The following is a 15,930-nucleotide window of genomic DNA, read 5'->3' on the forward strand; positions in this document are numbered from 1 at the left end:
TGTGCTCTGAAACCTAAACTAACATGGCGATCGGGCTGAAACTATAGCTACAAGCTATCTAAGGATGGTACTATAGAACGCCACCTTAAGGTAGGCCTAGTGACGCCATCTCTTGGTCAGGCCGGAAACTTATCAATCCACCCTCGTACTACTATTACGGAATTTCTTGTAAGACTAACCCAGTCAAAGTATTTTTTCAATTTCTTAAGAATGGTTGCGCACCAGATTCCCTATTTCAGAAAGTTTGCTTTTCATACTTTAAATTATAATTTTATTAGTTTTCGCGTTCTGAATTTGAAAATATAAATGAGAAAGAGGCCTTTTTTGGATACTCAGGAAAAAACTGATAAATTTTTGTATGCTAAAAGTTAAAAAACGGCCTTTCATATGAAAAAATGGGTGAAGGAAATTTTGTAGTTACGTTTTGGAATATACGCCTTAATAAACATTTTAATTTGCCTTGTGTCGTTTTTGAAACATTCAACTCCATTATTATTAGTGTTATTTATTACGATTAAGACGAAAACCACGCGTTTTACCGAAAAATTATTCGAAAACAATTTCTAGATTTTTTTGAGTTGAACAACTTTTGTGAATTCAATCTCTCGTATCTTGTATCATTTTAACAAAAATTTAATTTTTTTAATTTTTAATATTATTTTTTACGATTAAAATAGAAAATACCTATCATATTAAAAAAAAAATTAATAACAATTTTTTTGCTCTACTTTCCGTGATGAATTGTTATCTATTTATTTTTTTCTTAGCTTGTGTCCTGTGTCGAAAAATTTAATTTTTCTATTTTCAATTTTTTTTTTATAAATGAAACAAAAACTACGGGTCCTATAAAAAACTAATTAATAACAAATTTTTAGATATTGTTTGGGTGCACAATGTTTGTCTTGTCATTTTTTCCCCTATCTTCCATAGTTTGACCGCAAAATGTAATCTTTTATTTTTGATTATTTTATGTGCCTCAACATTTGAATTTTTTGAAAAAATATTGTAAAATGTTATGATAACCTTGTAGAGCTACCGAAAATTAAATTTTTTCTTTTCTTCTCTTTTTTTCGTATCGTGCGTTATTTGGCTTGAAATGTTCATCTTCGTGTGTTTTTTGGAATTTTGTGAATGCTATAACTCGGTAATTTTTAGATTTATGAAAAAAGTCATTAGGATACATTGTTCGACTTTTTGAATAATACAAATATCCGTATAGAGAATTTCTGAATCATGAATAAAGAGTGGTCTCAAAAATATTCAAAATGTGCTTACTGTTAGAATTGTCATTTGAAATGGCTGACTAACAACCATGGCATTTAGCTTAGGACTTAGGATTCAGAAGGTCTTAAAACGTGGATCTTTTCACAAAAACGGAAGGGGGGGGGGGTCAAATTTTACAAAAATTTAAAACCTTCTGTGATGAGAATGTAAAAAAGATTTAATTTGTCAGCAATAATTTTTCTGTTGTTCTGTTTCTGGTTTTAATCGTAAGGAATAGCATTAAAAGCATTTTAAAACAAATTAATTTTTCAAAACCCTACACACGAAACGAAAAAGAAATTAAAAGGCAAAGTTGTGATGAGAATGTGCCCACGCAGCGGGTAGATTTTTGTTTGGCCTTTAATGATGTTTTTTACGATTAAAGTGAAAACTACGCATCCTATCAAAAAGTGATTTATAACAAACTTGTAGATCTTTTTCAAATTCACAATTTTTTTCTACTCATTTTTGACCGTATTTTTGCATAGTTTGACCGAAAAAAGTAATTTTTGGATTTTTCATTATTTTTTATGCTGTCAAAATTTAAATTTTCGATTTTTCAAAAAAATTCAAAAAGTTGTTAGGGTAATCTTTCAGGGCATTCAAAAAACAACATTTTTCTTCTCTTGACTTTTTTTTATATCGTGCGTTATTTGGCTTAAAATAGTCATTTTCGGCTGTTTTAGGAACTTTGTGAGTGCTATAACTCCGGTAGTTTCTGTTTTTATGTAAAAATTCATTAAGATAAATTATTCGACTTTTTGAATGCTATAAACGTCCGAGCAGACAATTTTTTCATTTTGAAAAAAGTGATCTCAAAAATATTAAAGATGCACTCACTTTTTGAGTTTTCATCCAAAATGTCTGGCTAACGAACTGGGCCTTTAGTTTAGGGCACTAAAAGAGCGTACCAAAGGCCAATACGATAGACTGATTTTTTCAAAATTTATCGTGCTCACAGACAAACAAACAGACAGACATACATACATTGCCCTGCAAAAGTTCGGACTCACTCAGAAAAATCGTTTTTTGTCGGTATTTATCGCTTTAATTATCGTTCCCAGACAGTTTCGTTCAACGTAATTGTTTCGAATAACATTTTATTATTAAGTACTAAACTTTTACTTGTGATATTCTTGAGTTTTTTCTGCAAAAATTGAGAAAATCAATAAAGCCGTTTTTTATCATTATGTTGGCCTTTCGATTTGATGATTGCCCTACAGTGCCAAGCCTGCCCAAGACATTGCCACAAGTGCGATTCGCTGGTTGGATGCAGTTTCTGCACTTCTCTGTCCAGCTCATCCCACAACAGTTCAATGGGGTTTACATCCGGCGATTGTTGTGGCCATTCCACGTATTTAAGAATGCGTGCAGCTTCTTTCGATCTTAAATAGTTCGCATAAAGTTTTGATGTACGTTTATGGTCGTTATCTTGCTGAAATGCAAACCCCTCTCCTATCAAATCGATGCTAGATGGAATAGCGCTTCGCTGAAGTATCCGGTGATAGTCTTCTTTCTGCATTTTTCCGTTGATTTTTACCACAGTGCCGACACCAGCGTAACAGAAGCAACCCCATGCCATCACACTATCACTGCCAAACATAACTGTTGGCTTTACACGTTGAAGTGCGTGCCGTTCATTACATTTTCTGCGGCAGTAAATTCGCCGTTTGCTACCGAAAATTTCAAATTGGGGCTCATCGGTCCATAACACCTGTTTCCATTGTTCGACAGACCAATTTGTGTTCATTTGTCTATTTGAGTCGTTTACGCACGTTTACCGATCGCAGCAATGGTTTTTTGGCAGCGACCCGTCCATAAAAAACCGATATCATGCAACCGACGTGTGACCGTTGTATCGGAGATCGGCTTCGGTAGCATTTGATTGATCTCGGCTCTGATATCTGGCACTGTTTTGAGTCTGAACCGCTTACTCAACACTTGTATAAGTCAATCATCACTTTTTGTTGTCTTCCAGGGTCGGCCCGAGCGTTTCCTGTCGGAAAACTATTTGGTTTTAGCGAATCTCTCCAATGTTGTACGGACTCCTTTCTGTGAAACTCCCAGTATTTGTGCAATTTTTCGTTGCGAATGGCCGGTTTCACTTAAAATTACTATCTGAGCACGTTTTTCTGATCACGGTTTCTTTCGGTATTGATGAAAATATTGTGAAATGAGCAACTGTCTTTCAAGTGTCAGAGTGACGAAATTTGAGGTTATTGTATAGACAATCGACGGCAGATATGGTTCGAAGTCATTGGCGCGCATTTTGAAGTATCGATATATAGAGCAAAAATCGATTCGAGGTAAAAAAAATGTTGAAGTAATAAAAAATGATTTATTTTAATATTGTCAATTTTTCAATATTTTAAAATAAACATACTTTGATAAATAAATCAATGATAATTAAAAGAAAACGCTCAAAAGTTACCAATACAATATTCTTCTGAACAAATACTTTGTATAAAATGGTCTGAGAACGATAATTAAAGAGATAAATACAAAAAAAAACGATTTTTCTAAGTGAGTCCACAATTTCGCAGGGCTGTGTACATACATACAGAAAGACAGACACATTCGTAAAAATCTGTTTTTCAAATTCAGGGGATCTCGAAACGTGGACATTTGATAAAAACTAAGGGGGGGGGGTCAAATTTTACACAAATATAATACCTTCTCTGATGAGAATGTAGAAAATTAATTAATAATTCTTCCATACAAATCGGTATCTTCAGAGATATCAGGAAAAGGCTGTTATTTGCCAAACTTCTCAAAATTTCTAAACCTTTATCCCCAAAAGACTTTCAGCCAAATTCTATTTTATGTGTACTATCTAAATCACTTGAAAAAATTGTTCTACTGCAACTTTCCAAATTTCTCGATATATCTAAGGCAATTGACGGATTTAATCAGGTTTCCGGGCGAAACATAGTACTCCGATCGCCTTAACTTTACGACGCATCTCAAACTAGCAATGGATAATAAGGAGATCACGACTGTTGTTCTGTTTGGTTTTTCAAAAGTTAAAATCTTTTTACGTGTCAAACCCTGTCATCAAAATGTTTAAGTTATATTTTAATAAGCGTTCTCACAGGACCTTCCTTGTATCATTTCAAAAATCTCTTTTTCAAATGTTTGTACACTACTACTAACCCAACTCTGGAAATCCCTCACTTGTAAAACTCTCGTATTTAATTCTCAAACATTTTATCTCTAATTTTGATTTTGTTTCTATTAACTGTTGTAAATTTTTATTTCTTGTAAACATCGTTTTTTCAGTAGCTCTTGTGTATGCTAACGTAGAAATAAAAAGGAAAAAACGTTCTAAGACCGTTTTATACAACGTATTTGTTCAGAACAATATCTGTACAATAACCTCCAATTTCGTCACTCTGACACTTGAAAGACAGTTGCTCATTGCACAATATTTTTATCAATACCTGAAGAAACCATGCTCAGAAAAACGTGCTCAGATAGTAATTTTAAGTGAAACCGGATATTCGCAACGAAAAATTGCACAAATACTGGAAATTTCACATAAAGGAGTCCGTACAACATTAGAGAGTTCGCTAAAACCAAATAGTTTTTCGACAGGAAACGCTCGGGCCGACCCTGGAAGACAACAAAAAGTGATGATTGAGTTATACAAGTGTTAAGTAAGCGGTCCAGACTCAAAACAGTGCCAGATATCAGAGCCAAAATCAATCAAACGCTACCGAAGCCGATCTCCGACACAAAGGTCACATGTCGGTTGCATGATATCGGTTTTGAAAAATTAATTTTTTTAAATGTTTCTAATGCTATTTCTCACAATTAAAACCAGAAAAAGAACAACCGAAAAATTATTGCTGACAAATTAATCATTTTTACATTCTCATCACAGATGGTTTTAGATTTTTATAAAATTTGACCCCCCCCCAGTTTTTGTGAAAAGGTCCACGTTTTAAGGCCACCTGAATCCGAAAAACAGGTTTTATCGAATGTGTCTGTACGTCTGCCTGTCGGTCTTTATGTATGCCTGGCTGTGAGCACGATAACTTTTGAAAAAATTAATCTATTAGATTGGCCTGTGGTACACTCCTTTAGTGTCCTAAGCTAAATGCCGTGGTTGTTAGTCAGCCATTTTAAATGACAATTCTAAAAGTAAGAACCTTTTAAATATTTTTGAGACCACTCTTCATTCAAGATTGAAAAATTCTCTCTACGGATGTTTGTATTATTCAAAAAGTCGAATAATGTATCCTAATGATTTTTTTCATTAAACTAAAAATTACCGAGTTATAGCATTCACAAAATTAAAAAAAAACACACGAAGATGAACACTTTAAGCCAAATAACGCACGATATGAAAAAAGAGAATAAAAGAACCATTTTTATTTTCGATAGCCCTACAAGATTATCATAACATTTGTTTGATTTTTTTCGAAAAATTTAAAATTCAAATGTTGAGGCACATAAAATAATTAAAAATCAAAGATTACACTTTGCGGTCAAACTATGCAATATAGGGAAAAAATTACAAAACAAACATTGTGCACCCAAATAATATCTACAGATTTGTTATTAATTAGTTTTTTATAGGACCCGTAGTTTTCTTATTTATAAAAAAACACTGAAAATAGAAAAATTAAATTTTTCAACACACGACACAAGCTAAGAAAAAAATAAATAGATAACAATTCATCACGGAAAGTAGAGCAAAAAGATTGTTAATAATGTTTTTTTAATATGATAGGTAGTTTCTATTTTAATTGTGACAAATGATATTTAAAAAAAAATTAAATTTTTGTTTAAATAATACAAGATACGAGAGATTGAATTCACAAAAGTTGTTCAACCCAAAAAAAATCTAGAAATTGTTTTCGAATAATTTTTCGATAAAGCGCGTGGTTTTCGTTTTAATCGTAATAAATAACACTAATAATAATGGAATTGAATGTTGCAAAAAACGACACAAGGCAAATTAAAATGTTAATTAAGGCGTATATACCAGAACGTAGCTACAAAATTCCCACCCATTTTTTTCATATGAAAGGCCGTTTTTTTAACCTATAGCATACGAAAATTTACCAGTTTTTTCCTGAGTATCCAAAAAGGCTGCTTTCTCATTTATATTTTCAAATTAAGAATACGAAAACTATACAAATTATAATTTAAATTATGAAAAGCAGACTTTCTGAATTGGGGAATCTGGTGCGCAACCATTCTTAAAAAATTTTAAAACGTAGATCTACTTCTTCTCCAAATGGAATTTTTTTTACCCGTTTTATTTATGCTGACATACAGCAAAGGGATATATTATAGGCATTCTTTTTTATACTTTTAAAAATTCAAAGATACTTACGAAATGGTGCTCTCATATGTAATATTCGCGAACCTGTTGATAAATATAAATTTAATCGTGCGAATTATGGATTTGTGCACGTTCTGTTTTATTTCACTTTCTTTACTTAATTATTTTCCCTTATTTTTCGAAAATTTTTAGTTAATTTATTTACACAATATATTTCCCAATTTTTGGCACCCCCTCAAAACAGGTCGGGCGATGGAGGGGGGCGTTCTTGTCTAGGGGTGGAGGAAGAAAATGAAAACAGAAAGGATTTTAACATACTTACATGCACGCCCAGGCGTACTAAAATGTGCAGTGCTTTTAAAAGTTTTAAGTGTCGCTGATTACGAATATGCAGTTAAGTTTTAAAAATTCAAAATGGCGGATCCAACATGCAGATAATTTTTTGAAATTCAAACGGATTTAGTGAATTTTGTTACTCGAGGGATTTTCTTCCTCCACTCCTAAACGAAAACATAATCCCGCTCTCAGGGCGAATGCGGTTAATTTGACATACGGCTCACACTGTTAGAAATGTTCGGAAAATTCCAACACCTTTAAGATAACAAAGTAACTGAAATTTACGAAATTAGGTTGCTGAAAATGAAATTCCATAACTTTTATAGTAAATTTACTAAATTTTTATTTAACTTCCAAAGCGGTTTCTGAAAATCACGTATATATTTTCCAAGACTGCCTAAATAATAACAGAAGTATAAGTTATCGTGACATAAAGAAATGCGCAGTTGCATGCGCACTCCTCGCTTCTTGAGCGCGTGCGGCTAGCAAACGAAGCATGGAGGTTAGTAAAAACCAACTTGGCTGAAGTTTTGCGATATAATAGTCTTGTTAGTGATTTGTTTGCCTTGTATTCACATTTTTTAGTGCCTTTCTCCACAATATTACTTTTTTAGTCATACATTTTATTATTTATTTGAAAATTAATCAATTTTGTTGAAAAGGCATCCTTTCTGGTTGTAAAATTGAATTTTGGTGTTGAAAATTCTACTAGTTTCATAGAAAATTGACTTATTTTTTTAAATCTCATATTTCAATGCTAAAAACTAAAAGAAAAATCTTTTTTTGGTTGAAAATTCAACTATCTTTCGAAAATTTGTCTTTCTATTTAAAAAATTCATCTGCTTTACTAGAAAGTGCATATTTCTTCGATAAAAATGTAACGGTTTGGTTTAAAATGCAAGAATTTTGTATTAAAGTATTTTCTCTTCTTTGTTAAAAATTCAACTGTTTTGTTGAAAATTCATATTTTTGGGTAGAAAGTGCAACTATTCGCATAGAAATTTTTTTTTTCATTTAAAACTTATATTTTATGTCGAAAAGTGAAACTGAAATCTTTTTTGGATCAAAATTCAACTATTTTTTAAATTATTTGTCTTTGATTTAAGAATTAATTTATTGTATTAGACATAATACCTTTCTTAAATACAAATGCAACTGTTTTGATAAAAACTCGAATATTTTTTTCAATAAGTTGACCTTTTTTATTAAAATTTTAACTGTTTCGTTGAAACATCATACACGGAGAAAAAGATATCGCACAATGATATCACAAAACCTCGATATTGCAAGAAAGTTCAATATGATAACGTACAATCAGGAGCCGGAGCTTTGTACGATATCATAATGCACTAATATCACAGACAAAAATAAAGTTACATTTTGTTGCTGTCGTCTGCTACGGCGTCCTTAGCGGCAATGGGAAAAAGGCAGAGTATGAGTTAGTTCGAGCTATAAATCGGGACTCCAGATTTAAAACAATCACAGAGAAAATTAAAAATTTGCTGCAGGTGAGACCTGCAACTGCTAATGATTAAACATATTTCGGCGAAGGTTTCACTGAGGTTAGGAAAATAATTCTGAACTCATAGACTGCGTCGTGCTGAAGTGAGAAAATTTCAGTAAAACATGTAGAATCTACGACAGAAAACACAAAAAAATATCTACTTACTGATATATTTCCCCCGAAATAAATCACATTATTGTAGAAAAATTAGAACTTACTTAATACAATTTAGCATAGCGCAAAATGTAACTGACGGATGGGAATCCCCATTTCTTACGTTATAGATTGCACAATTATACGGTATATAATGTAAAAACTTGCAATGTACGATATCACGATTTTGCGCTATTATAATGCGATAATTACGATATATAGCGCAGGAATTACGATATATATTGTAATTTGTGCGATATAGTTTTCTCAGTGTATTTTTCGGTTAAAAACTCAATTATAATTTTCGTGGAAGATTTACTTGTTGCTGAAAACTTATATTTTTATGTAAAAATGTCAAAGTAAAGCCTTTTTCGGATGAAAATTCAATTTTTTTTAAGTTTGTATTTTTTGATTTAAAAATTCATCCGTTTAGTCGAAATTTTATCTTTCTTGGATAAAAATGCTACTGTTTGCTTGAAACTTAATATTTTCTCTGTTTGAGGATACAAATTTTTTTGTTGAAAATTTTGGTTGAACCACTTTTTTAAGAAATCATTTTTGCATTTAGAATTCATATTTTAGATGAAAATTTATTTCTTTGGTTGAAGGTTTAGTTATTTTGCTACAAATTAATTTTTTTCTTAAAATTTCATATTTTCCCGTTGAAAATTCAATTCTTTACGAAAAAATTACATACAAATATTACCTATAAAAATTATATAACATTTCGTATACATTTTGTGAGTAAATTTCTCTAAGCATGTAATGTATAGAGTCATTATTGTTTGGTTCATTAATTTTAATATAAATTTTCAGTATATATTTGTCTTAAAAACAAAAAATTAAAGTAAGACTATATACGAACGAAGTTTATATGTAAATAACTATGTTATATAATTTACTTAATATATTTAATGTCAAAAAAATTCTTATCATAAAAGATGGACTTTGATTATGTATTTAATATAATGAGTGTACATATAACATAGATACATAAGAAGTAGTTAGGCTTAACGTCAGTTATATTTTGTTCCTATTTACATTATTAGGAAAAATATAGACTTCATGTTTTATATTAAAATAATGAACCAACAAAAATGTTTTAATCTCTAGGAATTTTCGGTTACAGTAACTGAAAATTCCTAAACTGCAACATAATTTTGTGATACATGTGACTGGGGTTTCATTCAGTTACAGTTGCTGAAATTTCTGTTACAGTTTCAGAAAATTTAGAACCGGTTTCTGCATAAAGCTTTAGTGACGCGTCTCTGAAAATTCCTACAGAAATTTCTAACAGTGCATTTGAAAGGGCTTGTTTCAGCCTTTAATTCATGATTTAGCGAAGTTTGTAGCATGCCATGGCTCATCTCTACAATTTTTCGAAACTGTCGAAAAACGCCGTTTTTAGGGGCTGCAACCCCTACTTTCCCAAAAACGTGACGTGATGGGAAGTTCTTGAACCCACATTCGGGTTCAGCACGAAAAATCCATTCGGAAACAGTAGGTGCCATCTTATTCGCAAAACTCATGTAGGGGAGTGTAATATGCTATCTGAATATACATATGTATAAGGTATGAAAATGGTAAAAATATTGAAGGTATATTTACAAACAGACACCAAATAGCCGTACAATAATAATATTTCACCATTGTGTGCGTAACTATTCCGTCCATAGCACAATTTCTATTGGAATCGTTCTTTGTGTTGTACCAGTGAAAATCCAAAGTTATTTAATCATATTTTGTGTCTTCAAATCCAATGTAAAAGCGTAAATCCTTCGATTAAAGAACGCCAAATGCTCACGAATAAACATGAGACTTTTATCATTACCTGGCTAGCAAAAATTGATCTTAGAGAAGTCTCGTAATTTCTTCTACTGCTCGATTATCTTATCCCTTAAACACTATCTGCTGAACTTGGCAACGATGATAGGTGCAAGCAGTGGGTTGGATGCTGAGGATTCAAGAATAATATAAACATTCGGAAGGTAATCTTTTGCAAAAGGGGACATTAAGTGCCTTGGCAACCGATTCTAAATCCGATATAAGATCCTCATTCGGTTTAATAGGTAACTCGAGGTAACCCGTGGTTCTCAAGGGTATTTTGAGACGCAGCTTGATCTTGAAAGTTGGGGGAAGCTTCAAGTGTGGCGACCTTCAATTTCAGTGATCTAGCCTCTGCCTTGATATTAGAGACTTCATCCGCATTACTAACAATTGAACTTTCACACAAATTGAACCTACTAGAATTCTCTGAAACGTCTGTCTTAATCTCTCGAACTGCAGTGTTAATCTTAAAAATTCACTCATGCTGCTTGATTTCGAATTCCTTGAAAAGGCTTCTGATCTTTTCCTGTGAGGAATATTCTAGTACCCTAGCCGTACACGTCTATTTATTCTGAGGCTTATTCTCAGCCCAAGGGGCTAGAGCGATTGCGACTCTTGTCTGAAGCGGAAAGGCGCAGTACCCGGATATTCACATGTGGAGATTGTGCAATATTATGAATTATAATTGGGAACGATTTAGGCGGCCCCAATTTGCGCCGTTGAAAAAGTCGCAGCGCATTATGGATGTCGGTGTTTTGCAGTGTTTTTATGGACGTACGAGAATTTACCAACTAAAATCAATACATAATGGAATCAAAAATCGACTCCACTATTTCACGGAACAGTGAGTTTTGTGTCATACCGTGGCGCACATAAAAGGATGGGTGAAAATGTCATGAAGATTGGCACAGTAATTGACAAACATTGACAACTTCTTGGAGAAAACATTCTAAACGTAAAAATAAGTAAGTCATTGAGGTTTGAGTTTTCAAGTGTGTCATGCTAGCATAAGTCAAAATGTCAGCCATCAGGAAGGTTAGAACATGGCACTCCGACTGCACACGACCTTTTGAAGAAAAAATTCTAAACGTTAAAGTAAGTTATAAAGGTTTTAATTGTAATGATTCTCATGTGTATAATGTATTTTCTCAGTTATGTTCCATTCTTTTGACGATTGACGACCTTTCAGTATCACTAAAGAAAAGAAAATATCCAAAATTTCAGGTTAGTATATCAGATCGAGTACGCTCACCTCAAATTTTGGACAGTTGATTGTATTTGTTGACACTGAAAGGTCGGCAATCAACAAAAGAATGTAAAATGACTGAAAAAATAGATTCTACGCTTGGGAAATATTACTATTCTAGCATTTATGAGTTACTTTTACGGTTAGAATATTTTCTCGAAAAGTTTGTCTGCATTTCCATGACGTCTTGCTAAAATGCTGAATTCAAACCAACGCAGAATTCTCGCTCTTCGGGTCTCTTTTTTTAATAGGTCAGCCACTGGGGCGGGGGCGACCGTACAGCTCGTGCAGAAACCGTGGTGGGAGGTGGCGGAATTGCGCAATTTCAAATAAGTGTACATAGGGGATATCGAATAGGTGAACTTTCGACTCTGCGATCGTTAGAATAGGTGCAAGTTTACTGTATTTAAAAAAACATGAGTTTTTAAATATAGCGAATCTATCTGGCCATGCGTGAAAAGATAGGGATAAACTGTGTGGCGAACAGTTTTCACTGAAAAGTTGATTGCGTTCTGCGCTCCAATAGGATTTTAGCAAAGAAAAAATGATCTCGCAATTGGCGCTCAAAATCATAAGATTTCTCGAAAAAATCTAGTTCTGTAAAAACCAGGCAATTTCCATAGTTTTCAAAAGAAAAACAGGACACCATGCGGATGTCATGCGTTGCCGTATTTCTTACATATTTTTGTTCGCCCTCTTGTTTTCCAACTAAAGAAATTTCTTGCTAAATGTTTTGGATTCGCCAGAAATATATCGGCACACTTGATACTAAACTTTGAATTTTACTTTTTGTGGAATTGGGAACAGGATTTTAAAATCCTCAATCGTTATTATTTCAGCGAGAATTTTCTTCTCGCTCTTCTTTAAATTAAAAACAAGGAGGTGGACAAAAAGACGTGGAAAATGCGGAAATTTTCGACCTCACAGAATACCTTTTGTTCTTAAATGTTATTCAGTAAGTTAGTGTGACATGAATCGCTCAGGAAGTACTTTTGGCGTATTTTTAACAGAGGTGCATGAATGTGTTTCTGTTGGACTAGCAATACAAGTTAAAAATATAATCAAGTTTATAAAAATATGTGAACCTTCCTGAAATCTGTGGGATTAAAAAATGACATGAGGAATTCTATTTTTCAGGCATACGTATTTTGCGGCGTGCTCGTCTCATCCTACGCAGCGTCCTTGTTTCTCAGTCTACTTTTCGAAGCTCCGATGGTGTCCTTGTTGAGGATAGTTCATCCCCTTCGGCAATGGAAACGAGATTGAATTCTGTAGCAGCTGAATATTTCTCGAAGCAACAAGCGGTTACAAAAAATATAGAGAGCTGGTTACAAGGTCATATAATTAAATTATTTATTAATGACCCCAGTCTGTATACAGCAGTGCTTTATTTGGCCTCTATTATCTGCAACTCTGCGTGAGTCATCTTGTCAAATTACAATATACAGGGGATTCGTCTCGTACTTTAAAATAAGTGTGTCAAATGGCTAATTTCTGGATAAAAATATTCGTAGGTTTTCTTTATTTTCTTGGATGAATACCTCGTATAGGGAGAAAATTGTTTTATTTTTTCTCCCAAGGAGGTGTTCATCCGCGAAAATAAATCAAATCCCTTAAAGTTCAAATTTTTTAATAAAAATTCTCATATCAAATTCAAACCCTAAAAAAGGGCTAAAAGTATGAAAAGTCTGACAAAAATGAACCCTGTGACGTAAGTTTTAATTCGAAAATTTAAAGCAACAATTTTAATAAGACCTTTTCACTGTGTGGTTCATTGGTAGTGTGATAAGTTTTACCTCACTCCTTATCAAACGTTTCAGAGTAAATTTAGTTTTTCTCAAGTTCAATTTCTTATGGATTTTAATTTTTACTACGACTTAGTTTACCTTGTTTTAGAATGTGAGGTTGGAACGCCTCAAAGAGAAGAAAGACACTGCGGATTAATGTCCGCTAAATTACATTTACGGTTATAATATAAGAGTTTCAGTATAATAAGTACCCAGACAAAAATTTAATTATTTTAGCTGCGTTTATTTTTTTAGTCTTGATTACTCAGGATATTGCATATGTAATATTCCTGATAAAACTATAAAAGAGTGAAATAAATTGTTTAGAACAATTTCACGGTGAAATTAGCCAAAGTTGAAAAAGTCACTTTTCTACATTATTACATTCTTTTGTTAAAGAACTTAAATTAAGACTCTCCGACTCAATACTAGCTCATTAGTTTTTTTCAGTGCAAGTATAATATTGTGAATGACCTTTACGCCTATATATAAAATACAAATGGAATATTTTTAGCAGCGATAAAAAGTACAAATGTTGAAAAAGTCACTTTTCTACATTATTACATTCTTTTGTTAAAGAACTTAAATTAAGACTCTCCGACTCAATACTAGCTCATTAGTTTTTTTTCAGTGCAAGTATAATATTGTGAATGACCTTTACGCCTATATATAAAATACAAATGGAATATTTTTAGCAGCGATAAAAAGTACAAAACGCGCAGTGTCCTTATTAGAAATACTTATTTTATTCGATCATGACATATAATGGCATATTTTCAACAACAAAAATCCTTGTTTATATCGATTTTGTAACATCAGCTTTATATTTAAGTTATGCTCATTGCCTAGATGATATTTACATTGAAAATACTTAATAATTAAAAATAATAAAATTAGAATTATTTTTAAACAGAAACTCTTGTATAATTTTGTATTTTCTTTCATAATAATTTTAGATTAATGTCTGCATCAACCGCGTATATTTTAATAGGATTACACCAATTTGAAAGCATAAAATTAAATTAAAAGGGAAACCGCGAAAGAGAGTGAAAATTGCCAGCAAGTTGTCTTCTTGAATCGTTAATGATGTCTTTTATTGTTGAGCTTGGCGAGCTACAAATCGACTGCGTCTTGGAAGAAAGAGAAAATGGTCTTGCTTTTTAACCACAAATTACAGCACTTGATGATGCTACATATATATTTCACATACATACATACATATCATGGTCATGGGACTTGGCCATAGGTGTGATTGACTGCGGTTCTACTGGCAGCAGATGTCATTTTCATAAACCCGCGTGGAAAAATTTCGTGGCAGCCTTGAATCATGCTAATTACAATAGATGATTGCATAAATGCTCAAGTAATAATTAAATGGACACTATTACATATTTAAGGTGATAGATAATAAATATTGAAGGTGATTAACATTTTAATATACGCACTGTATTCTTAAGAACGATTATTTGAAAGAATGTTTAAAAGCATTTTCTTTCAATTTTATTATATAGTCAAGTTATAATAAATTTATATTAAATTAAAAATAATTATAATATGTATATTGCTACGTATTATATTGATAATATTCCATAAAATCTAATTTCAACATAAATAATTTATAGTAATTATTTATTAATTGTTTATATGAAAATTAAGCCTAACGTACTAATTGTTTAAAATAATAAGCAATAATTATTTCGTAACCGAATCGCATGTACAATGAAAAAACCTCATTATTTTAAATGATTTACTTACTTATAAAGCACTTTGAATGTTAAAAATTGTTCAGGTTCTATTGAAATAATTATTACGATGTAATGAATGGAAATTCAGATCGGACAAAAAGACAATTTTTTAACCTTTCGATGGCTGAGTGTGTTAAGGCTAACGGCAAAATCACAGCAAAATTATATAAAATTATAAGTCAAAAGTTTGACTCCCGGCATGTGTACAAGACTTGCGGAACCTCATGATTTAATTTTTTTGTGTACATCAACTTTTTTATATTTTTAATTATCCGAAAAATCTATATATATTAAACATTTAGGTACTAAAAAATAATTATATTATTTAATTATTAATATTTGTATCAAATTAGACGATCTTTCTAGAAACTAGTCGATCCGAGCGTTACATCCCAGACTAGCCACTGGACAGTCAGTCTTCAGCGCGCCAGTGTTGACTCAAGGCGGACCAGACAGAAACAGTTCAGCGCCACGAAATTTTTCCACGCGAGAATGGCAGTTGCGCCCAGTCGGACCCTACAACGGTTACTTGACCTTTACACAGGGTGACTACGCAGGTGCTTACCAAAAAGTATGCAACCCGTTCCACACTCCAATGCTATTCTTTTGGGCTTATAAATATATAATTCTGGTTAGAGTAACCAGAATTCTAGAAAAGCTGGTTAATTCAAACAGAATTCTGGTTAGTCTTACCAGAAAAAATAGTAAGGGAATATTTAACCAAAATTCTTGTTGATTTAGTCAGACATTTTTTTGAGTGCATGCATCGGTTACCA

At 32.4% G+C, this 15,930-nt stretch overlaps 1 protein-coding gene across 1 annotated transcript in view; it reads left to right on the forward strand.

Annotated features, from left to right (window-relative positions):
* The window catches only part of LOC117180253 (nose resistant to fluoxetine protein 6-like), a 109,603-nt gene extending 95,359 nt beyond the window's left edge, over positions 1-14,244 (forward strand). The window contains exon 13 of the mRNA XM_033372651.1: positions 12,760-14,244. Coding sequence (XP_033228542.1) covers positions 12,760-12,888 — 129 coding nt within the window. The 3' untranslated portion in view covers positions 12,889-14,244. The remainder of the gene's footprint in view (positions 1-12,759) is intronic.
* Positions 14,245-15,930: the final 1,686 nt, after the last annotated feature.

The sequence above is a fragment of the Belonocnema kinseyi genome, chromosome 9 (assembly GCF_010883055.1).
Source record: "Belonocnema kinseyi isolate 2016_QV_RU_SX_M_011 chromosome 9, B_treatae_v1, whole genome shotgun sequence".
NCBI lineage: Eukaryota > Metazoa > Arthropoda > Insecta > Hymenoptera > Cynipidae > Belonocnema > Belonocnema kinseyi.